This window comes from Oryx dammah, unplaced genomic scaffold (genome assembly GCF_014754425.2).
Source record: "Oryx dammah isolate SB20612 unplaced genomic scaffold, SCBI_Odam_1.1 HiC_scaffold_9, whole genome shotgun sequence".
Classification (NCBI taxonomy): domain Eukaryota; kingdom Metazoa; phylum Chordata; class Mammalia; order Artiodactyla; family Bovidae; genus Oryx; species Oryx dammah.
In genome coordinates this window covers 8686555-8711243 of record NW_024070193.1, presented here as the reverse complement: position 1 = coordinate 8711243, position 24689 = coordinate 8686555, and the positions used below count along the sequence as shown (strand labels likewise).

The 24689-nt window shown below is 42.9% G+C and overlaps 1 protein-coding gene across 19 annotated transcripts in view; it reads left to right on the top strand.

The window, feature by feature from the left end:
- MAP4 (microtubule associated protein 4) overlaps window positions 1–24689 on the top strand; it is a 100585-nt gene that overhangs the window by 53684 nt on the left and 22212 nt on the right. For 10 of the 19 annotated variants that reach the window (XM_040246869.1, XM_040246868.1, XM_040246861.1 and 7 more), the window contains exons 5-9: window positions 576–689; window positions 3108–3242; window positions 3818–4882; window positions 5610–5726; window positions 7693–11019. In XM_040246869.1, coding sequence (XP_040102803.1) covers window positions 576–689; window positions 3108–3242; window positions 3818–4882; window positions 5610–5726; window positions 7693–11019 — 4758 coding nt within the window. The remainder of the gene's footprint in view (window positions 1–575; window positions 690–3107; window positions 3243–3817; window positions 4883–5609; window positions 5727–7692; window positions 11020–24689) is intronic. The other 9 variants (XM_040246877.1, XM_040246876.1, XM_040246875.1 and 6 more) reach the window with 2 other exon arrangements.

Here is a 24689-nt window from a genome sequence, read left to right as displayed (position 1 = left end):
GAGCAGAATTCTTGCTTGGCCTGAGTGGCTTTGCTTTTTTTTTTGTAAGAAGGTAGAGTTTACCTGATGTTCTCAGTGCCTTTACTCATGGCAGCTCCTGAGTATAGAGTTCATTCTCTTCAGATGCCAGCTGTTCACCTTGTCTCATTCAGACAGCTTTTGAAATGCAATTTTCTTCATGATGTTCACAAGAGGTGAAAATGTCCTTTTTACTTTTTTTTTTAATAACCTAGAATGAATGTCTTCTCTGTAAATACATATTGAAAGTTTAGTTATATTTGTACTCTCACCTCCTAGTATAGACTCAAGCATGAATTGTACTTTCAGTTTTGTGTATTTGTTGCCTGACTGATTTAGATAATCAAATACTAGAGAATATGAGATTTTGTATTTTCAACTGTGAAAATGAATTAGTGAATATTTGATTCCCTGGCATGTTCAGTCACATATTACCCTATTTAACACACTGTTGACAACACACAATATTCAATAATATTGAATGTTCATTCAATAATAAATGCTAATCTTTCTAGTTGTGTTCTGGAAATGAGTTTTAAATTCCTTTTTTATTCCAGATCCCTTTAAGATGCACCATGATGACGGCCTAGAAGATTTGCTCCTTCTCCCCAGTGGAACAACCAATACTTCAGCATTTGTAGAACAAAATGATCCCCTGAAAGACAGTTATGGTATGATTTCTCTAACTGGATTTATTTCTTTACTCCAAGCAATTAATGTGGCCTTTCATTCATCACAGTTGAAGTGAACCACTAGGGAAAGTCGTGTTTAGGGACTCTGACACAAGGCTGTTTCTAAATTGGGCTTTCCTGATGGTTCAGTAAGTAAAGACTCAGCCTGCAGCGCGGGAGATCCAGGTCCGATCTCTGGGTCAGGAAGATCCACTGGAGAAAGAAATGGCAACCCACTCCAGTAGTCTTGCCAGGAAAATTCCATGGACAGAGTTTTAGTCATAGAGAATTCACAGTTGGACTGCTCAGGGGCTGCTTACCTCCTGTTGTGGGAGAATCTTGAATCCTGTATCCTAGAGCCAGCTTCTGTCTCCATATTTTATTAGCTCATGGCCTTATTAAGCAAGGTATGTCCTCCCTAAAGTTTGATTTCTTTATAAAATGGAGCCACCATTAGTTCTTACCTTAAAGATGTGGTGATGATTAAATAAAATTATGTAAAAGTATACCACGTAGTGTCTGGTACATAGTAAAGGGTTAAACAGATCTTAGTTGTCAGTTGGTAGTATCCTCATTCCTGGTTTTATATAGCTGATCATGAATGTGGCCAAGGTCCTGTAGGGCAGGCAAAACTTGACTTCTACTCATCTTTGGTGTTCAGTTGAGTTTAATAAAAAGATTTATCAAAAAAAAAGCAAATAATTTGGGCTTCCCTGGTGGCTCAGATGGTAAAGAATCCGCCTGCAATGCGAGAGAGCTGATTTCAATCCCTGGGTTGGGAGGATCCCCTGGAGGAGGGCATGGCAACCCACTCCAGTACTTTTGCCTGGATAATCCCCATGGACAGATAGGCATGCAACATACACCACATGGGAAGAAAGCAACTCACAGTGGTAGCTTAGAAATTAAATTTGTGTAACATCCTCAAGAAAGAATAATAAACTTATAGAGAAATGACAGGAAAAATGAAGCAATTTTATACTTCTAAGAGTCGTACTGTGGGAGGGTAAATATGTGGGAGGAAACTAATGGAGTCAGGTTTGTTGGCAGATTCCTCTGGTGCCCTCTCTGGCCTGAGAAGCATCTCTTGCCAGTGAAAGGAAAATTTATATCCTGCCTTTAGTCAGAAAGGCGGTAGCTTTTTCTGGGTTTGCTGTTTGCTTGATTGCCTTCAGCTCAAAATTTTTATGTCAAAGTGGCATATCTGAGGGCGACATGTTTTGATTTCCTTCAGTACCCATCATCAGTAAGTCCCACTTCAAATTATGTTTATAATTTTGTTTTTGTAAAGATCCTGACTAGTAGTAATATGTTTCACTTGTGCTTTCCTGTGGCCTGATGATCTCTTGGAAGAAGGATGTTGAATAAATGGACTTTGACACTGTCGTCTAATCTCCTGAGTTGATTTTGGCTTTGACTCCGGGTGTTTTGTTTTTTTTTTTTTCAGCTCACTAGCTAGGGAGTCACTTAGTTGCATTGACTTCTCTCTTTACAGCATTTTTCTTCTCTTCCTTTATTTTCTCTCTGCTTTACCCCAATAAATGCCCCTATCACTTAATACCTAGAGTATCTCAGTTGTCACCTGTCAGAATCCTGCTCCCTTTTAAAATTATTTCTGAATATACCTGATCACTCTGACTCCTTGTTCTTTATTCTTATCTCATTTTCATGATTAATACCTTAAGATAGCATGCCCCTGTCCTTTGGGGTCTTTTTGCTCTTGCTTTATCTGGTTTTCCAGATCCTTCTTCTTTTGTTTGTTCTAATCTTGTTTTACAAGACATATTTAAATCAGACTAATCTCATAGTCCCAGAAAGATTCATCTGCTTTTGGCATCTTCATCCATTTCTTTGCTCATTGGTAATCTCCATTCCTGAAATTGACTTCTCTCTCCTCTCTTCTTACTCTTGTTTCTCCTCTGAAACCTTCTGTGACTGTTCTGGTCTTCTTCATGGTTGTTTGTAAACTCTAATAACATTTAGTCCATACAACACCATTTTTCTTATTTGATATATGTGTCTCTTGCCTCTCTAGCTAAATTGTAATCCTGATGGCAAGGACCCGGTGATATTAAATCCCATGTGGTATTATGTCTGGCAGAGGACAGCATAAAAATAATACTTTAAATCTGTCTAGTTCTTCATAATTTACAAATCATTTTCACAAAATTGTAATTGTTGAATCTTTGCAAAACACTGTAGGTGGCCAGTCAATGTTGATTAGTGGTGTGACAGCCTAACAATTAGCCAAACCTGACAAATGCCAGCGATTTTTACTTTTAAACTTTCCCGCTTTGTTTCTCATTGTTCCTTTTGACCTATGTCTTTATGGCAGTATATAAACTGATTTCAATATCAAATGTGTTTTCTCCTCAATGTTGACTGAGTTTCAAAAATGGATTTCTGTTTTACTGTTAGGTATGTTACCCTGCGACACATTTGCTCCTGCAGCTGTTGTTCCTCAGGGGTGGTCTGCGGAAGCCCCAATCCCTGTACACTTGGAATCCTTCATTTCCCTCGAGGCCGTTCCACAGCCTCTGCAGCCAACAGCAGGTACATTATTAGACTCCCTCTTTGCACTTAATAGTTACAGTATCAGTAATCATCATATAGGTTTTAGCCTTTCGCTTGCAGTATGGATAAAATTGTCACAACTGTCACAAATGTTTCTAAACTTTTAAATGTTTTTAAAGTACTGACTTCACAGCTGGAGGAATTAAGTTGTAGCTGAAATACAATTAGGGTTAGAGGGCAAAGACAGTCCCTGTAATTCAGTGCAGATTTAGAACTCTTGATGTCCACAGGTTCCCTTCCTGCCACTAATTGTGTACCTGTGTTGGTGTGTGTTTTTTGGTTTTGGGGTTTTTTTGACCTGTGTTTTTTTCCTCTCCTTTGCCTTTCCTCCTCCACTATATGTTCTGCCAATATTTTATTCTTCTAAATATTGAAACTGTTGAAGAGTAGCAACAAATGCATTAACTGGACAGCTTTTTAGTTAGGGTTAGGACATTAAGGTCACAAAAGCCAGATCTCTCATGCCCTAAAAAAGTAAGTTTTGAGTGAAGAGCTATGAGCAGGCAATGATGGATCCTAAGTGTCTGACTAAGTGTCCAACTTACTTCCCTTAGAGCCAGCTGAGAAAGTAGAAATGGCATCAGGAGAGGAGAGAGCGCCAGCAGAACCATTGGAGATGATGATGAATCTGCAGGCTGCTGACATGGTGCCATCTCAAGAAGCAGAGATGGTCCCGGCTAAAGATGTGGTGCCAGCCACAGAGACAGAGGTGGCATTGGCTAAAGACATGGAATCACCTACCAAACCAGAAGAGGCACTGGTCAAGGACGTGGAATCATCCATCGAATCAGATATGGCCTTAGTCAAGGATGTGGTACTTCCCGTACAAACAGAGGAAACCGCAGTTAAGGATGTCGTATTGCCCACAGAAACAGATGTGTCTTTGGACGAGAACCTGGCACTGTCCACAGAAACAGAGGTACCCGCAGCCCAGGCCATACTACTGTTCAAAGAAACAGAGAGCACACCACCTGTTACCGTGGATTTGGCCTCAGCTGAGGGCACAGTCCCACCTACAGACCAAGAGATGGCCCCAGTCAAGGGTGCAGCATCACTGTCAGAGATAGAGGCGCCCCTGGGTGAGGACATTGTGTCATCCACAGAAATACACTCAGCCAAAGAGAGAGCCCTGTCCTCAGAAACGGAGGTGGCCCTGATCAGGGAAATGGGACTACCCCCAGAAACAGAGGCCGTTCTAGACAAGGACATGGCTGCACCTCCAGAAACAGAAGTCATCATGCCAGTCAAAGACATGGCTCCACCCCCAGGAACAGAGAAGACCCTGGCCAAGGACGTGGCTCCACGACGAGAAGTAGAGGTGACCCTGGGCAAGGATACGGTTTCACTTCCAGAAACAGAGATGGCCCTGGGCAGGAATGTGGCTCTGCCCCCAGAAACAGAGGTGACCCTGGCAAAGGATGTTGCTCAGCCCCCTGAAACGGAGGTGACCCTGGCCAACAGTGCAGCTCTGGCCAAATTCTCAGAAGCAGAGGTGGTGCCAGTTCCTGTTAAGGACGTGGAAACTGCACGGACCCAGGAAGCAACAAGTGAGGATTCCCAGTTAAAATCTCTCCAGGATGAGGGACAGTCAGCTGTACCTCCTCTCATAACTTCACCAGGTATGGGCTTACGTTTACTTGCGGTATTTCTGTCCATGTAGCCTCCAGAAGGGTAAGGGACAAGCGTCATGCTAGGTAGAATGAAGACTGCTCACTGTACTTTGCAAGCCTACACACATTCCTGCTCCCCTAGACAGTTTTTTCTCACCTCACCCTCCTCCGGCCACCAGCCCCTTCGCCATCCTTTTTCTTACTCATCTTCCTGTTTTCCTTATAGATAATTGAAGATTGAAGAAATTAAAGAGAACTTTCACAGAACTCCACTTGCTCATGTATCTTACTACCTATTTCTTTATCTTAGACTCTGCCTTCCCTCTTGTTGCCATCAGCAAACAGTCCTTGCTCCTAGTCATCAGGGCTAGCATCTTTGTCTTAAACTAAATCCCATCTTGTCTCCTTATGCACATTGTCCTGGCCATTCTCTCTCTTCCTGCCTCTCACCAATTTCTGCCACTGCCCACCCCCCCCACCCTGCTTTATATTGGATCTTTCCCACCAACATAAAAACAGTTGTTACTTTCCCCTTTTGTTAAAAAACAACAAAAAGAAACCAACCATCCCAATCCCCTTGCCCTCCCCCTTCAAACTACCACTCCAGTTCTCTCTGCCCTCATAGAAGCATCCCTCATTCCTCAAAATCTGTCCCCATTTCCAATTTCTGCAAGGTGGAGAGGTAGCTGAATCAGTGCTTTTCTGAAATCTTTGTGGTTTTGACTTTTACCTTTAGAAGCAGTCGCCATGGGCCAAAAGCACAGCTTGTCAACAGATGAGGATTCTGTGTTAGAAGAACTAGAGCAAAAGAAACCATCTAGTCAAACTTCTGAGCTTCCTTCAGAGACTTCAGGTAAGTCAGGAAACAAAGTGGCCTCTTTGAAACCACTTAAACTGGGAAAGATGGGAAGGTGTTAGAAGACATTGTTCTTGGTTATAAGGTGGTAGTCATCAGGACCACTTATGAAGCCAGCTCTCTTTCTTAACCAGATTTTGTGTTGATTAGGCAGAGAGTCATCTTGTTAGATATTTTAAAGTTATCGGTGCATCAACCCAAGACACCTCATCCAAGACAGCCATTTACTGTTATATCCTGTGTCGCCTTAGGCAGGTTATTTAGTTTCCTTATATCCAGTTAACTCAGTTCCAAGATGAATGAACTGGTCATATGTTCTGTCACTCCTTGCTACTTACAGTGCGCTCCATGGCCCAACAGCTTCAGCCATTACCTAGGAGCTTATTAGAAGTGCAGGATCATCGGCTCCTCCTCAGGCCTTTCTTTAGTCATAAGATGCATTTTAACAAGTTTCCAGAATTTAACAAATTCTTAAATACATTAAAGGAGCCTAAAATACTTGCTGACTTGAAAGTTGAATTATTTAGTGAGCTTCACGCGGTTTTGATGCTAAGCCAGAAGCATGTACACGTGATTATCAACTTTATCAACTTAGTGATTCTTTGTCTGCTGTTCTGTGACTGTGGTTAGAACATACACTTGGGGGCAGGAACCAAGACTTGGTTCACTTGGAATCTCTACTGCTTTGAAAACTGTCTAGCACCAAGTAAATAACTATATGACTTTTAAAATGTTGTTTTAGTGGTAGCATACCATTAAAGATTTCTCTAGTCCTTGTGTACACGTCATGCTAAGACATAAGTTCCCAGGCATGAACTCTGAAATCAAAGGTTTATATAGCAATTGAATTAAATAGTATAAGAGATAGCACCAAATAGCTGTGGATTAATAGCCAGGTTAAATGTTATAAATGCTGTGAGCTGCTAAAGCCTAGCAATTTTCAAGAAAAACAATAATTGGCCTGAGGTGTATTAAGTAAATTATAGGATTCGGAGGACATTGGCGGGATAAAGACAAGAACAAAAATCACTGTTTAAGTATATTCATGTTCTTTGAAGTCATTCATTGCATCAGACTTGGCAGGAGCTGTCCTAGGCTGCTCTCCCTGAGCCTCTTTCCAGGATCTTGGATCCATACTGCATTCATTAACTAAGAGGCCAGAGGTGGTACTAGCTGACTTCCTGAAACTTTTCCAAGGATGCTCACCCTAATTGTTCTAATTCATCACTCTATTTTCATTATGTATAGATCTCTGTCTTTGGGGAAGTACCTTTAGCAACAGAACATTGAAATTTAACACATTTGTCTTTCAAAGTAGGAGGCTCTGGTTCTGAAATAGTGTGGCTGTTTCTCTGGCCAAAATACTAATTCAGTAACTTTCCTTTTTCTTCTTTTTTCTCTTTCTTTCTTTCTTTTTTTTTTTTTCTTAAAGTAGTGTAGTTCTGTTCTTCTGGTCTGTTTCCCAAGTAATTGGTAAAATATTGATAAGTAGAGTAATTTTGGTGACAGACTATTAGAATTGTAAAATCTTATGTATTTCATTCAGTTAATCAGTGGGACCAAAAGAGGAGCTTACCATTGTTATTATCTTGGGAATTATGTACCTGTTAACAATAATTACAAATAAGCATCAGCTGAGATTTATAGGTATTTGAGTGCATATTATACAGTTCAGAAGACCTCTGTTTGAATTTCTTTTCTCAAGTTTCAAATATTTTGTAAATCTGTTTTGGGGAAAAAAAAAATCTTCACCTGAGATGAGATGATCTTGGGTCTTTGCTAAATATTTGTTAATCCCAGTTAAGAATGAGAAATGTTTTGGAAAAAATTGTTTTCCTAAATGAATCAGTTTGTGGGTTGGTGAAAATGTCACTGTTTAAATGTCAGTAAATGGATTTTTAAAAAAAGAAACAATAACGAGGGATTTTCTGTTTGGAATTTTAGCCAGCTTCATGTATTGCAGGTACCCCTCCCACACAAGCCAAACCAGCGTGCAGACCCGGTGACCGCAGGTCCGCCCGGCCCACCCGGCCCAGGCCTGCCAGGGTCCCTCCCGAGCTGCTGGAGGCTCCATGGAAGACTCTTGATCCTGGGCTGGGCCCCTGCCCTTTGTCTGAGCTGGGTTGGGTTTCTGGTTCGTCTTCCTGTGGTGAGCCTGGGAACCAGAGGAAAACTACTCATGGTGACTTCCTTGAACCCCAGAGGGATCTTGGCAGGGAGGCCTGGGATATAGAAAGCTCACCAATGATGATGAAGAAAAAAAAGAAGAAACCAAAGCAGAAGAGGTATTCTCAACCCCGGGCCGGAGGACCTTGGGATGATGACAATGGAGACGAGCCTAAAGGTTATTCCTTTGCCACTGAGTCACAAAAGTCAGTTGTGCCCCCTAGCCAGCCCACCAGTGGGGGCACAGAACATGGAGTAGTGTCCAGAGAAGACTTGAAAGGGGGATGTGAAACCGATTCCAGAGAAGCCAAACTGGTGGCTGAGGGTGTTGTCTCAGACAGTCTAAGTATTCCTTCCCATCGTTTGGAAGAAGCCCCGAAAACTCTGGTAAATTCTCAGCCCAAACAGAGAGTTGAGGCACAGGTGAAAGGTAACAAGGCAGCACCACAGGGCCAGGACAAGAAATTGCTGCAAGATGAGTGCAAACTGCAGGCTGCATCCCACCGCCAGACTCCTGCGGATGAAAGCCAGACAGTCAGCTCCCTCAGTCTGAAAGGACCCCTGACAGAAGTTTCTTCACACAAAGTAGAAATTCCTTTGGAGGTCAGACCCAAAGAGGGTTGCTCTCCCATCATGAACCAAGAGGCTGTGGGTGGAGTTTCAAAACCCAGTGCAGCCAAAGAACTGCCTACTTCCATATCCACTTTGACAGCAGGTCATCCATTAGGAAACAGTCTAAAAGAAGGGAATGATGAAAGTAAAATGACTGAACTGCAAAATGACAAACAGAAAGAGTTTTCTGAAGGAGCTGAAGAGGTTAAAGAACTAAAAAAGGAAAGTGTTCCCAAGCAAAGACATGAGAACAGCATCTCTGCTTCTGAGCAGCTGCAGGACACAGTGTTAGTTCAGGCCCCTGGACTAGGGAATGAACCGTTTAAGAGAATGGCAGGTGAAGGCAAAAGCAGGAAGGGAAGGACAGGTTCTGGGAAGGTAAGAGCAAGTTCTGGGAAGGTGAGAGCAAAGTCTGAGCCACCGTTCCTTGCAGATAGCCAGGACAGCAGAGCTGTCTTTGTGCCAAGTGGGAGGATGGCTACTGGGGATAAAAGCGAGGAGTTGGGGCTGGATTCTTCAAAGCAGCCAGGGACTGTGGCTGAGCTCACTGAAGCAATAGTGATGGGGGAACCTAAGGAGATGACGGACCCTAGGGCGGCAGGCACTTTGCAGGCACTGATTCCTCTGGGAAATGGGTCAGGCATGACTCAGGCTTCCAGTGCTAGAGCAGAAAGAAGTGCTGTAGCCACAGACATGGGGGTCAGCAACCAGAGCAGGGAGGAAAAGTGTCCTTGGATGGGTCATGAGGCAGCTCCTTGGATTTTTGAAAAGCCTAAAAAAAGAGGCAGTGAAGGCAAAACCAAAAAGTATAAAAATAATTATTCCACACAGCCTGCTAGAATGGAGAGGAAGGAAGAAATCCTTAACCCACCTTTTGTAAGGAAGGATGGGGTTACTGATAGTACTCCCCATCAAAACAAGGAATTAGAACCTACTGTCCCTTTGTTCTCACATATATCAGATACACCCACAGGGGAAGTAGTTGACCAAAAGGGTAGAAACGTTGAGGTTAATTCTTTTGAACTTGGGGCTCTTGGCGGAAATAAAACAAACACAGGCAAGGATTCTCCTATTACTGAACTGGCTACCAAGATGACAGACGTGAGTTGCCAAGACCAAATCCAGGGGGCAGGATTTGTTCCTTCAGTCCTGGATGAGGAGAATAAGACAGATGTGGCCAAAGGGCACCCTGCAGTGGCTGACGAACCAAATAAAAGGAGTAATGATGGAAAAAGCACAAAGACTAAAAATAGTTTCCCTGAGAAGCACACTCTGGAGAATAAGATAGATGCAACAAAAATACATGTTCCCATGGAAACCATAGGGGACCACAGAATTGAAGGAATGGGCTATGTGGACGAAAATAGCAATATTACATTTACCTGCCCCAGAACTCCACCAGGGTTGATGAATAAGACGGTCCCCCTAGAGGCTCAGGAATCAGCAGCCTGTGAAAAACCACCCACTTCTGCTTCTCAAGTAGTAAAGGAAAGTGATTCATTTCCAGGCACCTTGACAGAAAGTAAGCAAGAGACAGCTCCAGCCCAGATTCCCAAATTATTAGAGGTAGATAGTTACAGCAAAGATGGAGTCTCAAAGGAACAAAGACCCAGGGGTCCCTCAGCTATTATGCCCTCTATGAGCACAGGAGGAGTTGCCTCAACTCTGACAGCAGCCATAGAAACAGTTAACAATCATTCTAACTGTCTTCAGCATAAAGGTGAGCTTGCTGGTGCTGTGAAAAATGAAGCAGGCAGAGATGGAGAGCATGTGATAGGAGACTCTGAGTCCACGCCCAGTGGTGCATCAGAGCACTCAGTAGAGAAAACCACAGAGCCGGCAGGGGGACACCTTCCCTCTGGAGTGCTGATAAACGAACCCAGCCTGGCAGGTGAGGTCAGACACCTAGAAGCATGTGCAGATAGGAGTAATTTCCCAACATGTCCAGTAAACAAAGAGTCTGAGCAAGGTTCTGCTCCAGTTTCAATTCCTCACCTACTGGGAGACAAAGCACAAAAGCCCAGTTTCTGTGAGGACCAAAGTACAGAAGGTAGAGATTCCAAGGGCCCAGATAATTTGAATAAGGAGGTAGATATGACTCTCTCGCTTCCAGAAAGTGAAAAGGATAAAAAGGATAAATTGGACGAAATCAGTCTGGATTCTGACATAAGAGAAATGGCATATGTTTCCTTGGCACCACCAGAACTCCAGTCAGATGTCTTAGATGGCAAAATTGAAGTGACTTCTTCAACAATGATAGATGAGTTAGTAATAACTGCTTCCGAAGCTCCTCAACTCCCAGAATCCAAAGCCAAGATCTTGGAGGCACCTAAGAAAATGACAGAAAAATCTGAATCAAAGGCACTGGGAGAAGGGAAGAAGGAAGATAAAAGCAGAGCGGCCGAACCCATGAAAGGCTACATGAGACCTACCAAGTCCCGAGGACTGACTCCACTTGTACCAAAATCTACCATCCAGGAGCGAGAGCGATCCAAGCAACTCAAGTCCAGTGGTATGCACCTGCCGTGGGGAAATGTGTGTGCTTGTGGCTTTTGGTCAGCATCAAAAAGGCAAAGAGCTTGTGCTTTGGTTTCATTCAGACTCTAATCGTCCTTGTTAACCGTTGATTTGTTGGCATGAAGACCTGTAACTGCTAATGACGTGTTTTCTGCAGCCAAGGCATGCATGCCTTGTGTCCATCTTGGGAGGCTGGTGACCTGGTTGCATGCCTTTTTACCCAGCACTGAACCTTGACTTTCAGGGGAAGTTGAATTCAAACGATGAATTGTTTAGCAGGAAGCCTGTCACCATCCACAATATTCTCAATTAAACGACCAAAATAATGTGCCTCCTATGTGTACAGCCAAATTTTAACCATTAGGATTCACAGGAGGAAAGAAAACATTTTGTGTCCAGCTGTGTTGGGGATTCTTTTTTTTTCCAGTATATACATATGTAGCTTATGCTGGTGGGATTCAATATCCAAATTGCTGGTGGGATTCAATATCCCAATTGCTTTTGGAGTAAATGGAAATGGAAGGCCCTTTATGGTAGCCTCCAACCAGATTGGTAGGCACAGACTTTATATATTTGTGTTTCTCATACTGGGAAATGATCTCTCAATGATGGAGCTGTATCTGTTTTTGTTTTTTTTTTCCCTGAAAAGTATACATCTCATCATGGCCTTTGAGGTTGTTCACAGCCTACAAACGATGCTATTTCTTAATCACTGTTTCCAGCTTGCATGAGGTAGCTACTAACTCCAGAAATGAAAACACGCTGGTTGGCCTTGGGGTAGTCAGTTAGGTTTTTGGAGGGGCTTCATCATGGGATGGTGTTCTGCATGGTATGGACTTGTTATTTTGGGTAGAGCTTGTGCTTTGCATGAATTTGTACCCAGTAAGGAATGTGTGTTCTGTGTACAGTAGAGAATGCTTAAACATTGTTATTTGCCTAAGACATTCTGATCTTTTCTGTTTTTGTATCTTCTTTCTATTAGCTACTCTATTGTCAAGGCCAGAAATGAGAATGTATGTAAAGTGCTTCCAGCTTTCATTGAGATTCCCAGCCCTCTATCTGATTCATTAGTTGTAGCTTCTAGACCCTTTCTTTTGTTTCAGCAGACATTAAAAAATAACATGTTAAGTTTTCTGAAACTTAGGCATCTGTTTTAGCTCAGTATTGCTGGAAAATGTAGAGGATTTGTTCTGATTGTTGAGGAAACAAAGTGGGTGCAACAAGACTTTAGGGCCCCTCCCTTGGCTAGCCACCCTCAGAGACGTGTGTTAGGAGTAGCTTTGCAGAGTGGCCCAGGAGGAAATGATGTATCTTGGACAAAAAATCTCTAAATTTTATCACACCTTCTCCCTAAGGACAATCTATCTTTTTTTTTTTTTTTGCTAATTAAAACTTTGGTAGGTAAAATTAAAATTCTCAAAAATTAATTTTTGACTAGGCTAATACATTCACATGGTATAAAAGGATATGCAGTAAAATGTAAGTCTGCTTCTCTTTTAAGCCCCATGCAAGTTTCTCTCTGCAGAGGCAACCAATGTTTACAGTGTCTTACCACAGCCTTCCAGACAATTTATGCATAAAGAATCAATGACATGTATTTCCTGATTTTATAAAAGTGAGAGATATACTGTGCATAATGACATGTACCTTGCTTTGTAAACCTAATTATTTTAGCGCTTTTTATAAATCAGCAAAGCAAGGGGTCTCAGTCTTTTTTTTAAATGTGTGCATGTGTGCCAAGTCATGTCCCACTCTTTGTGATCCCATGGACTGTAGCCAGGCTCCTCTGTCCATGGGATCTCTAAGCAAGAATACCAGAGTGGGTTGGCATTTCCAACTCCAGGGAATCTTCCCAACCCAGGTATAGAACCCATACCTCCTGCATTGGCAGGTGGATTCTTTACCACTGTCACCATCTGGGAAGCTCCCTCTTTAAATAGCTGTATAGTATTGCGTTGTATGGAAATAACCCTAATGTATTTTATTACTTCTTTATTGATAGATATATAGGTGTTTTCCTTTTTTTTTTTCCTATTAGAAACCAGGTACATAAACTAATCTTGTACATACAGAATGTCATACTTACGTATATACTTTTAAAAGTACATCTATATAATAAAAAGGGGCTTTGTACACCTCTGGCTTGAAGAATATGTGTTTGTCATTTTGATCGGTGTTGCCAAAGTCCCTCATCGGGCCAGAGCTGTTCTCCACCCTGATCTAGACCAGTACTTGTCCCTCTGTACTTTTTCTAGTAGTGTGGTTTTTCTTTTTTGTTAGGTGTGCCAACCTAATAGGTTAGAAAATTTATTCTTGGTACAAGTTTATTTCGTGTTTTACTTCTTAAATGACTTGCTTTGTTATCCAGTTTATGAAAGCTGTATCTGCTCTGAGTTTATAAAAACTTTTAAACTTTTCACATTTTTAATCTTTCTGATCAGTGTAGAATTTGCTTATTTGTTTCTCTCTGTGTGTTTGTTTTTTATTTATGAGATGTGAGACACAATTAGTTGATTTTCCTACTGTGTTGGGGTACTGTATCTCCCTCTGAAATGCCACCTTTGTCGTGCTCTAAGTAACACAGTGTGGCTTAATAACATATTTTAATATCTAATAGGTCTAGCCCCACATCTCACCCTATTTTTCACAGTTTTCCTTACTATTTTTGCTTATTATTTCATATGAACTTGATAGTTCATAGTTTTGCAGGGGGGAGTCAGTCAGTCTTGTTCTTGAAATCACAGTAAATGTATAGATTACCCTAGGGAGAGTTGTTGTAGATACTGAGATTTTCTATCCAACAACGTAATACATGCCACGTTCAATAATATCACACGTTTTAAGTTTATGTGTTTTCATCCCGTGCTGGTATTTTGATATTTCCTTTGTACGTGTCTTGTATATTTCTAGTAAGTCTTATTTGAAGGTGTTCAGAAAGCAGGTGAATGTTCCAGTGCAGAGAACGTTGAGCAAGGCTGTGCTCTGAGGCAGGGGACTGTGTTGGGAATATGGGGAGCGTCTGGGTTTGTCATGGGGAACGGGGCAGGGTGACCCCTTATGCCCAGCCACCGTTGGTTTGTGTGGGTTCTGATGTTTCATGTATAACTGGTAACAGACCTGAGTTTAGTAAATTTTACTTCTGTTCCTCACTTTGAATCATCTCCTGTGGTCAGATGGTGTTACCCATGGTTTTCAGGGTTTGAACAATGTGTTATTAGAGGTATCCATAAAAATAATAGCAGTTACCACCTATTGAGTGAGTACTAAGTGCCTAGTTGTCTGTGGGTAGATAGGTGGATAGTCATGTACACAAACACATGCACTCACCCTACAGTACTTTGAATGATTCTCCCCGTTTTACACGTGAGAAGAGGGAGGCTTCCCATGTTATGACTGTGGAGGTCATGACCATGGTAAGGTCGCACAGATAGTAATGTGACAGAATAGAATTTGAACCCAAGTCTTTCTGACTCTCAGGCCCATGCTTTTCTCATTCTTGCCTCAGAGGAACCTTCTAGAAGCTTTAGGTTCTTAAAAAAAAAAAAAGGTGAAGGTTGATGATTAGTAATTATATATTTTAAATTCTAATACCTAAGTTGTATTACTAAGCACTTTTCTAGTTGGAAAATGGAGACACATCATGAGGACATAAACTGAATCAGAATCTAATTTAGGATTAGAATCTAGGTCTGTCCAGCGTTTTAGTCTCTAGGCAGAGACTGTGTTTGATTTATTCATGTGTTCTCCCTAATACCCAGTATAGAGCTTGACTTTATATATATGATGCCTAATGACAGTTTTTGAATTATAAATGAGTTACCTTTTGCTAGGCTTATCTTCTTTGGAAGTAGAGAAAGTAAATATACTGCTAAAGTCTCTTCCAGCTTAATGATTTCTCTCGTTGTTTTTTCATGCCTTAAGTTTAGGGAAACTTCAGCAGAAGGTTCCTTTGCATATTATGCGTGTTGTTCTAAGCAGGGAACATTTAGATACTTTAGAAAATCTGAGCTCAGCTTGTCAGAAAAGGACTTCTTTGGGGACGGTGTGTTTTGTGTAGGGGGAGCTATTTTGAAGGGGAGATCCTTCCTGGGTTCTGGAATATCCGATGGCTCTACAGTAGGTGCTCCCCCAGAAGGAAGCCAGGGAGAGCTGGGCGCGGGACAGTCGCCACAGGTCTCCATAGGCAGGCCCTTCCCTTTGCCACAGTGAGAGCCTTTTCTCCCTTTTATCTGGCTGCATTCCTTTTTCTTCAGTTTGCTTGAGCCCATCTACTGTCTTAGAACAGTTGGGAATATCAGTTTATGGTAGGAAATTCTCTTGGTGTGAAACTTGAAGTAATTTATAAACACCATTTCCTAACAGTTTCAAGGCCCTTGTACATAAACAAAATATGCTCAGCAGATGAAAAAATCATTTGTAATCTTAGAGCTCACTACAGTCTTACAACTGGAGATGTGCCCATTTGAGAATATCTTAAATGTAGTACCATTTGTGAAGTTTCCTAATTGCCTTCTTCCCACTTTCCCTCTCATTTTCTGGCTTGTTTTCCTTTTACTTAGTTCAGTTCAGTTCAGTCGCTCAGTCGTGTCCGACTCTTTGCGACCCCGTGAGTCGCAGCACGCCAGGCCTCCCTGTCCATCACCAACTCTCAGAGTTCACTCAGACTCATGTCCATCAAGTCAGTGATGCCATCCAGTCATCTCATCCTCGGTCATCCCCTTCTCCCCTGCCCCCAATCCCTCCCAGCATCAGGGTCTTTTCCAATGAGTCAACTCTTCGCACGAGGTGGCCAAAGTACTGGAGTTTCAGCTTCAGCATCAGTCCTTCCAATGAACACCCAGGGCTGATCTCCTTCAGAATGGTCTGGTTGGGTCTCCTTGCAGTCCAAGGGACTCTTAGGAGTCTTCTCCAACACCACAGTTCAAAAGCATCAATTCTTCAGTGCTCAGCGTTCTTCACAGTCCAACTCTCACATCCATACATGACCACTGGAAAAACCATAGCCTTGACTAGACAGACCTTTGTTGACAAAGTAATGTCTCTGCTTTTTAATATGCTATCTAAAATAAACACTGTTTCCACTGTTTCCCCATCTATTTCCCGTCTTTTTACTAGCTACGTATTAATGAAAGTTACTGGGAAATTCTGTATGTTCCATGATTTAAATCTGTTATCATTTGTTAAAACTTCCTGCATGCTCAAACTGTTTTAACCCTTGAACAGTTCTGTGCTACTGTTCACCTTCTTTGAACATCTAAATGTTGTGGGAAACAAGTCCAGCAAATATTGGTTGTTCTACTTTCAAAGGAGTTTCTCCCCCTCACACTCCCTCACCCCTCACTTTTCTTTACCCTCTGACTGACAGTAGCATTGGAGGAGTCATACAGCAAATGAAAATCAAAAGTAACTTGCTTCTGACTTTTGGTGTTGTAGATATTTTTACTTCTTTAAAATATGCAGTGGACAGTAGAGGGGACTTCCATTTTTATTTTTACCTGTGACATTAACTAGGTCATTCAGCCATTAGCAGACTAAAATTGCTGGGTTTTAAGCTGTTTAGCAATGATGGTTGTTTGTTTAAGTTTAGACAAAAATCTGATCGTCAGATAAACATTGTCTATTGTTCTGCAAATAGTGGACAGGGAGAATACCAGGGACGGGGGAGCCTGGCGGGCTGCCGTCTGTGGGGCCGCACAGAGTCGGACACGACTGAAGCGACTCAGCAGCAGCAGCAGCAACATGATCTGGATTTTTTAGTATTTAGTTCATTCATTGAACAAACATTGTAATGTATCATTACTCTCACATTCTAAGGGTAGATTGAGAAGACATATTCTTTATACCTCCAGGATTGTTGAGTAAGGAGATAACACATAAGTTTTATTCTAGTGAGAGAAGTTCTATAATAGTTTGAGCTATGGGAATACAGAGCAGAAAGTAACTTAAGTCCTCTTAGGAGAGCAAGAGAAAGCTTCCTGGAGGACGTGATATTTGGTGGGTCTGGAAGTTTGAAGAGCTAGTAAGCAAGGTATTCTCTTTATCTTTTCCAGGGAGGCTATGCCTGGCTCAGTACTCAAAGGCCTGGGATTTTTAAGTTGTACTTCTTGAAGGACTTTCATCTGTAAACATTTTAATACTTTGGCCTGTTAAATGACAAAAATAATGCAATTTAGTATTGAACTTGATGTTGTTAACTTAAGGGAGAACAATCCATGGATTGGGGGCGTACAGTGGAGAGCAGTGAACCACTTTTCCCGAGAGATTCTGAGCAAGAGTGAGTTTTATAGAGCATTATAAGCGGCAACTGGGGGAAATAGGGCATGACTGGTTTTTGAGGCCTAGGGTTTCCTTATGTAAGGCTGGCAGGTCCTGTTTTCGAGGGTAAGGTGAACTGGCTGAAGCTGAGTTGGAGGACTGTGTTTGGTGTGTTTTAGGTTTGACAGGTGCTTCCCTCTTCAGCCGGACTTAGATTCAGGGACGAATGAGATGGCATCCATTTTGTGGATCCTGGTAAACTACCTTTATCAAAGGTCATATAAATCAGGTAACTAGCTTCAGTTTTTTCCTTCTCTGCTTCCCAACTTTTGAGAGTTAATCAGGAAGAATCATGATTTTTTTTGAGTTAAACATGTACTAAGAAATGGTTCTAAAATTTAGTAGAATATGAATTTGAAATATTTTTGCATACATGTGTATTTATATATAAACACAAGCAGCCTTTACTTCCAGGTAAGAAACTAGATTGCAGCTTCACAATCTTTAGCTTTTATTAGTGAAGAATGTCATCCATCACTAACCAGTAGACTTACTGACTAATGATAATTTATTAGAAATTGTTTCCTGGAGACAGTAACTGGGAACATTTGGTCAGCTGGGAAATAGTTTTGTTCCCTTGGTAACTGAAAGAATGCAGAGAAGCCAGTTGTGGAGCATATCAAAACCAAGGCCTTGAATGGGTTGAGTACAAGCTCAAGACAAAGGGCAAAAAACCAAAAACGTCTGCCAGGGCACCTGCTGAGATCAAGCTGTACCAGTGCCCTTGAAAGCTTGACAAGTAATTATACAGTCTGATAAAAGAACCGTAGAGGTTACCTTCTGACCATACATGCGAGAGAATCCGTGCACTTTACTCAGACTCAGACATAATGGAACTTAAAAACCTTCAGCCCAAAGGGCGTTCCGAATCACCACTTGTCTAGATGAGTTTAATGATGAGAGAGATCAGGCCAAATGATAAAAGTCTGTGAACAGAATCTGTCCATTTCTCCTTGAGCAGAACTTTTTTGCGAGCCCACTTAATATGTACCCAACACTGCTGGGCACCTTCAGAGCAGAGGTGGACAAATCTTCTTCCTGCCTTCTAGAAGCTTTCACAAAAGGCACATAAGGAAAAGATTATGGTGTAGTTTCCAAATCCTAAGAAGAGGTAGGTAGGTCAAGTATAGTTCTATGACAATATGAAGAATTCAGTTTGGGAGTTGGAGGTCTAGGAGACTTTACAGAGGAGGTGACGTTTCTGTGGGTTCCGAATTAGGAGGATCAGAACCCAGAGGCAAGGAATTCTAGTGGCAGCTGAGTCTAGAATTTATGTCTTCAGGTTCTTGAGCACATTTCTTTTTGCCTGGGCATGCTCCTCCTCTTAAGGCTTCAGGTTCCTCAGTCACCAACTTGATAAACTATCACAGTGACTGATGAGGCTTGAGTTCCTTGACACAGCTGCCTCCTGTGGGTGAGTGTGCATTCGTGAATGAGATTGTGTCTGTAATTCTGAATTGGACTAGGGTACTGACAGGGCCTTCCTCAGATTTTACTAATTACTCTATACTAGGTTTTTCTCTTGATTTACCATCCAGGTAGCACCTCATTGGGAGATAAATAAACCCATTCATTCTTGTTCCATGTGGTCTCTTCCTTGCTATGTACTGCAAAGCAGTCGTTTAATGAAACTGTGAGTCACTCTGTCCCCTCCCTCTTGAAAAGCCTCTGGATCCCCATGTTTTCTTAGTGAAGCAGGAGGACCTGCTTGTGCGCTCAGAAGCAGTCTGAAGGGATACTTTCACAGTTCTGGGAGCTGTAACAGGACACCAACGTGAATGTAAGTTCTCTTGAGAAAGCAAAATAGTAACAGAAGATAGCTAAGGAATAAGACACACTTTCCTCATTCCTTTAAAGACAAAATTTGACTACGTTTTGTCATTAAGCCTGTTTGTAACCTAGACTCACCTTTTATTTTTTCCCATTGGTGATTAGAACTATGACCCTGTTGGTACCACCTGCATTTTTCACGTTATTATACCTCTTGCTCGTTTTTCCTTGGTGAGAGCTTTGCTGTAGAGTAATGTGACCCTATTTTATTGCCAGTGCACCTTTATTGTGCTTTTACCTATAATACCCCTGGGCTGCTTAAGGTTAAGATGAAGGATCAGTGTATATGAGTTCAGATTATGTTCAGAACAAAGGTCAAATTCACGTTTTTTCCAGCATTGCAACACTGCCACTTCTGCCGTGAACAGAGGCCTGTGTCAGGCACCGATGTTAATGCAGGAAGCATATTGGGTGTGGCTCCTGCACTCTAGTTGGGAACTTGAGAGAACTATGTGAAGGGTATGAATAGTAAGCAGAGAAGGTGAGTAATGGAGACAGAGGCTCCGGTTAAAGAAACTTTCTTGGGCTGGCCTTGGTAATCTCTCATTTTATAGACAACAATAGAACAATCTTAACTTGCTCTTTTTTTTTTTTAAGCATTATTTAAAAACTATAATCAGATCATTGCAGTTAATGGCAAATGGCTTTAAAAAAATCCATTTTAAAAAGAAAAAACAACTTTTCTTCATCCTAGAAAAAGACATCTCTTGTGCTCTTGGTAGAATATTTCACAATATCCTATGTTAGTTCAATTAGGGACTTAGAGACCAGGCAACAAATCTCAGCTTTGTTCAAGGCAGAGTTTGACTTATATCTTTTCAGTGTAACCTTTTCTCTGAGACTTTTTTCTCATTGGTTCCTCAGTCCTGGATGTACAGTTTGTAAACTCAAAGCTCAGGATAGCAAAGAACTGTACTGAATTACATAGGGGCAGTGGGTGCCAGCATCCCTAAGTGCTGGAGGTCCAAGAAAGATGAACTGCTCCAGTGTGTTCCTGTGGCAACTCAGTGATCAGGCCAGAAAGAGCGGGGTGGGTGCAGGAAGGAGAGACACAGCTCATCCAAGGAACCAAGAGGGAGCAGGGGCAGGAGTAGAAGTACGAGGGATGTATTGTCACACAAGTGTCTTACAGCTGGGGTACATGTCGCCAAAGCACGGATCACAGAAACTGTTGAATGAACCGCTCGTTAGACTCTTGCACAGTGCAGAGCTTCAGGTGGAGCTTTCACTGGGCTTCGGGGACTCAGTCAAGTCAGTTTTCAAGTGAATGTGACAAGTTGTTGTGACAGTGAACCTACTCTTCCCCCGAGGAATGAATGTCTCCAATTTTGATATTACATTGAGGGTTTTGTTGTGTTTTGTTTTTTTTTAAGTGAAATTATGAACAATGTTTTAGAGTCATTGTTCTTCAAGGGTTGTGGCTGAGGATTGGCAAATGAGTCTTAATTTTAAAACAGTTTTGTTGAGTGGGTGGAAGCGTGAGCATAATGTCAGATAAGCGAGTGTGTGGGTATACATGTATCTATATTGGTGAAAGCCAGCATCATTACTATCCTCCATACCCAGATTAGCACCATCCCGTCTTTAAAATTGCAGATCTTAACAGCATGCTAGTTAACAGAAAATTATATTTTTACTTTTAACAGTGACATTCAGTTGTACAGAAAGGAGTTAGGGTCCTTGTTTTCTCTTTCTTTTTCATTCATTCCTTCTTTACTTTCATGCTAGTAAATACGTCTAGCACCCAGCTGCTCATGGAGAGAGGAGTGTTTGGGGGGCGGAATGGGTTTTGTCATGAATGCTGCGGACTCTGTGTGATGTCACTGCCAGCTCTGTGATCGTAGGTGGTGTGAGAGCTCCGGGAGCAAGGCGGGGAGAGCAGTGGAAGAGGCGATGTCGCTCTCACACAGGCAGCCAGCCTCGCACACCGCCGCTCCCAGCCAGCTCCGTCAGGGCCAGCCCACACAGTGCCGGGCAGTCTCTCCGAAAGAAATGAGCCAAGCCGGGTTTGAGTGGCAGAGGACAGAGGGCAAGCTGAATGAGATTGGGCTGAATGTCAGCATGGACGGGCAGCTGAAAGACGGGCTTGTGAAGAATGCCAGCTTCCTGGAGCAGAATAAGCTCTGCTTCTTTGAGGGGAAGCTAGACAAAGAGCTCGGCATTGAAGCGCAGGGCAAGGAGTATCAAGCCACCTCGGGTCACCTTGCGAGCAGGTATGTGATTGCAGACACCTACCATCCCTCAGAGGGGAGCTCGATGTACCAGAAGGCGGCCGAGTTCCATCTGGGACCCAGAGAGGGGCCAGACAAAAACAAAGCCACTACAGTCCTGGGGACGGTGATGGGGAAGAATGCGCCGGAGATTGAGAGCCAGCCAGATCTGCATTTCCCCGGGGCTGCTGACATGCCCACCCAGTATGTTAAGGAGCAGGAAACCAGTGTTTGGAACCCCAACTTTCATCCAATGTCAGAGGCTCAAGTCCCTCAGCACTCAAGGGAAGGAATTCCAGGAAAGGAGAATGGCACCCCTGCTGGCTGCCGGGTGATTGGGGTGGGGAGTGCCAGCTCCACGCAGCTCAAATGTGAGTCCTCACTGCCGGTGGCGGCAGCCCACCCAGCCCCAAAGAACTCACCCCATGCCGTTCCACCAATCACGAGGGTCGAGTTCACCCCAGAATGTTGGGATGCCAGCTCTCATATCCAAATCCATGATAAGGAGGTAGAGAAATTGAGTTTTCCTCAGGAGGGGGCTTTGCTTGAGCAAGCCCCTCAGCAGAAAAAGGCAGTGCGCCGGGCCCTGTCTGAATGCTCTCACCTCTCAGTGCCCCCAGCTGTCAACCTTGCAGACAAGTATCCTGAACGTCCCACCCGAGAAGATCTTTCTTCTGGCCTGCTGCCCCTCACCAGTAGCCCAGTGCTGAGTCCCACACCCAAAAAACCAGGGGCTTCTGCCATTAGACGCTCTATGACGGTGGCTGAGGAGCAGACAACCAGCCACAAATTGAACCCTGGAGAACTGCCCATTCTGTCTACTGAAGAGACACCTCCTTTCAACTGTGAGGAACCAGTGGCCAAGAAGAGAGAGGAATTGACCCACTTCAGCAACAACCACAGCAGCAGCAGCAGCAGCTCTGGGAAGAGGGAACTGGGCACTGCTGGGTTCTCTCTCCCTGGTAAGCTGGAGCAGATTCCTGAAGTGAGCAGCACAGAGAAAGGACAGGAAGATACTAGTGAAACAGCGGATTTGTGCTCCCAGGTCTGCCAGGGAGGTGAGAAACAGCCAGGACAGCCGGTTCTGGCAGGGAAAAAGGAAATCGAGGTCACTGCAGCCCTGAGCACTCCATCGTTCCTGTGTGAAGAGACCCCACGTGATGGTATGTTTCTAAATTTTGCCTCCATGGGGAACAAGCAGACAGCAAGGAAGGAACCAAAGTGACAGATTACCAGCAGGAGCCTTAGGCAGCTTATTCCTGCTGGAGTCTATGACTGCTTGGGGAAAGCCGAATTCCCTTGCATCGGAATGCTGGGGAGAGTGAGGCGAGAGAGTGCACAAAGTGACTCCAGCTGGGTCAGCCTGCATGTCTGCTGGCGTGACAGATGGTGTGGACTGAGGGTGTGGGCCGATTGGGGTCAGAGAGGAGTGGGCTTAAGACACAGAGCCCCTTGTTTGACCTCATGTCACCCTGCCCAGCCCACCCCCCATCCTCCCACCCCTCAGCTCTCTGTTGGTTTGAACCAGATGATTCCCAAGCCCTAAATCATCCAATCACAACCGATTGACTTCCTTGCTTGAAAATCTGTCACTGTGTGGACTCACAATGGCTTTATCAGCACTAGCCTCGTCTCTTTAAGTAGCGCAGTCTGGGTGCGAGCTCTGTTTCCCGTTTTGCTTTTGAGAATGTTTTACTTTTGTTCGAGCTGAAAAAGAGCCTTGTAAAGCTGGCTATTTAATATTCTTTTCCTGTTACTCATGTTTGACCCAATCTAGCTTCTAGTTTTCTCTCTGTGTATGTGTGTTAGGAAGATTTGTGGGGAGAAGGGGAAGAAAGGGAAAGAGGAGAGAGGAAAAGCTTGCAATTAATAAACAGCTGAAGGTTGCGGTTCTTGTGGCTGCCCCTGTGTCTTTCTTCTTCGCCCTTTATTCTCTTCCCCACCCCCAGCCCCCCACCAGTCTTATTGTTGGTGGTCTACAAAAGCTTGCTTTCCTCTGAGTCCAGTTTGAGCACAAAGGATCAGGATTTACAAGCTACTTAATGGAGATTGAAAATGTGTGTTTTGTTTGTTTGTTTTAAGAAAAAAATAGCCGTTTCTGGGAACCATTTCCTCTAGTATTTATACCTCTGAGTACATTTTTCCAAAAATTTTTAACTTTTTTTCTTAATATTAAGTGTATTTTCTCGGGGAAAGGACCCTTGAAGACTGATAGTTTTGTGTGTGTTTTTTTTTTTTTTTAATGGAGATGGCCAAATACACATCATATTTCCTTTATGATTTATTATGACTCGAAAATGTTAAGACTCAAATGTTCTATGCTGTAGCTTCCTTTTGTGGTGGCAGAACTGTAAGGTCCCGTAAGGACTGTCTCATCTTTTTTTCCCTTGATCACCACATGCCCAATTCAGTGTTCTATACCTTATAGGTGGTAAATGAAGATATTTATTTATTTCAGAACAACTTTGTCCTAGTTCACACTAACAGAAGTTCATGCTGGTAGGAAAAAAAAATGTCAGATGACTGATAAACCTCACTGATCTGTTCACCTTATAGATGTTTGAATGCTGACTGCTAAAATTTGTAGATAAAGCTATATAAAGCTTCATTATTCAAGATACATATCATATGCCAGTTACTACCTAGGTACCATCAAGTGACTAGCTGGACTGGGCAAGGGTCAGGGGGGTGGGGTTGTGTGAGAGGGTTTCTAAATCATGAAAACTTTTTGGAGGAGGTAGCCTTGGAAGCCTAGGATGCCTAACTATGTGGAGGGAAAGCCTTCCAGTCAAAGGTGTGATGCTCAGACAGCTCACATTAGGTAAAAGAATAGTGATGAGTATTTGTGGGGCTTCTCTTAATTATTATTTAGTTTCATAGAACAGAAACACATACACAGGAACTCTAGTTTATAAACAGGTATTTACTGACAGGCAATCTCAGGGAATCTAATTGCAGGAAATGTAGATTGGCTACAGCCATCGTGTGTCTCTCTGAGGACCTCTGCTCCCCTCTAAACATGCATTCCATTCTCTTCCCCTCTGGAGACTATTCTCTACTGTCTTACTTTTTGCTTCCTTTGTGGCTCTGGTCTGCACAGGACATTGGTTGCCATGGTTTGGGGTTCTCTGCCCTACTTTATGCCACTTCACATCTCAGGAACCCAAGGTTACTTGACTATAGTTTTCATATCTTCTTTCTTTTAGGGAAAGAATGAGTAAATATATCTTATTGTCTCTGCTTGGTCTGGTCACCTCTTTGCCAGGTTCCAAAGCTGCCTTCACCAGTGTTGGCCATTTTGAGCAGCCCA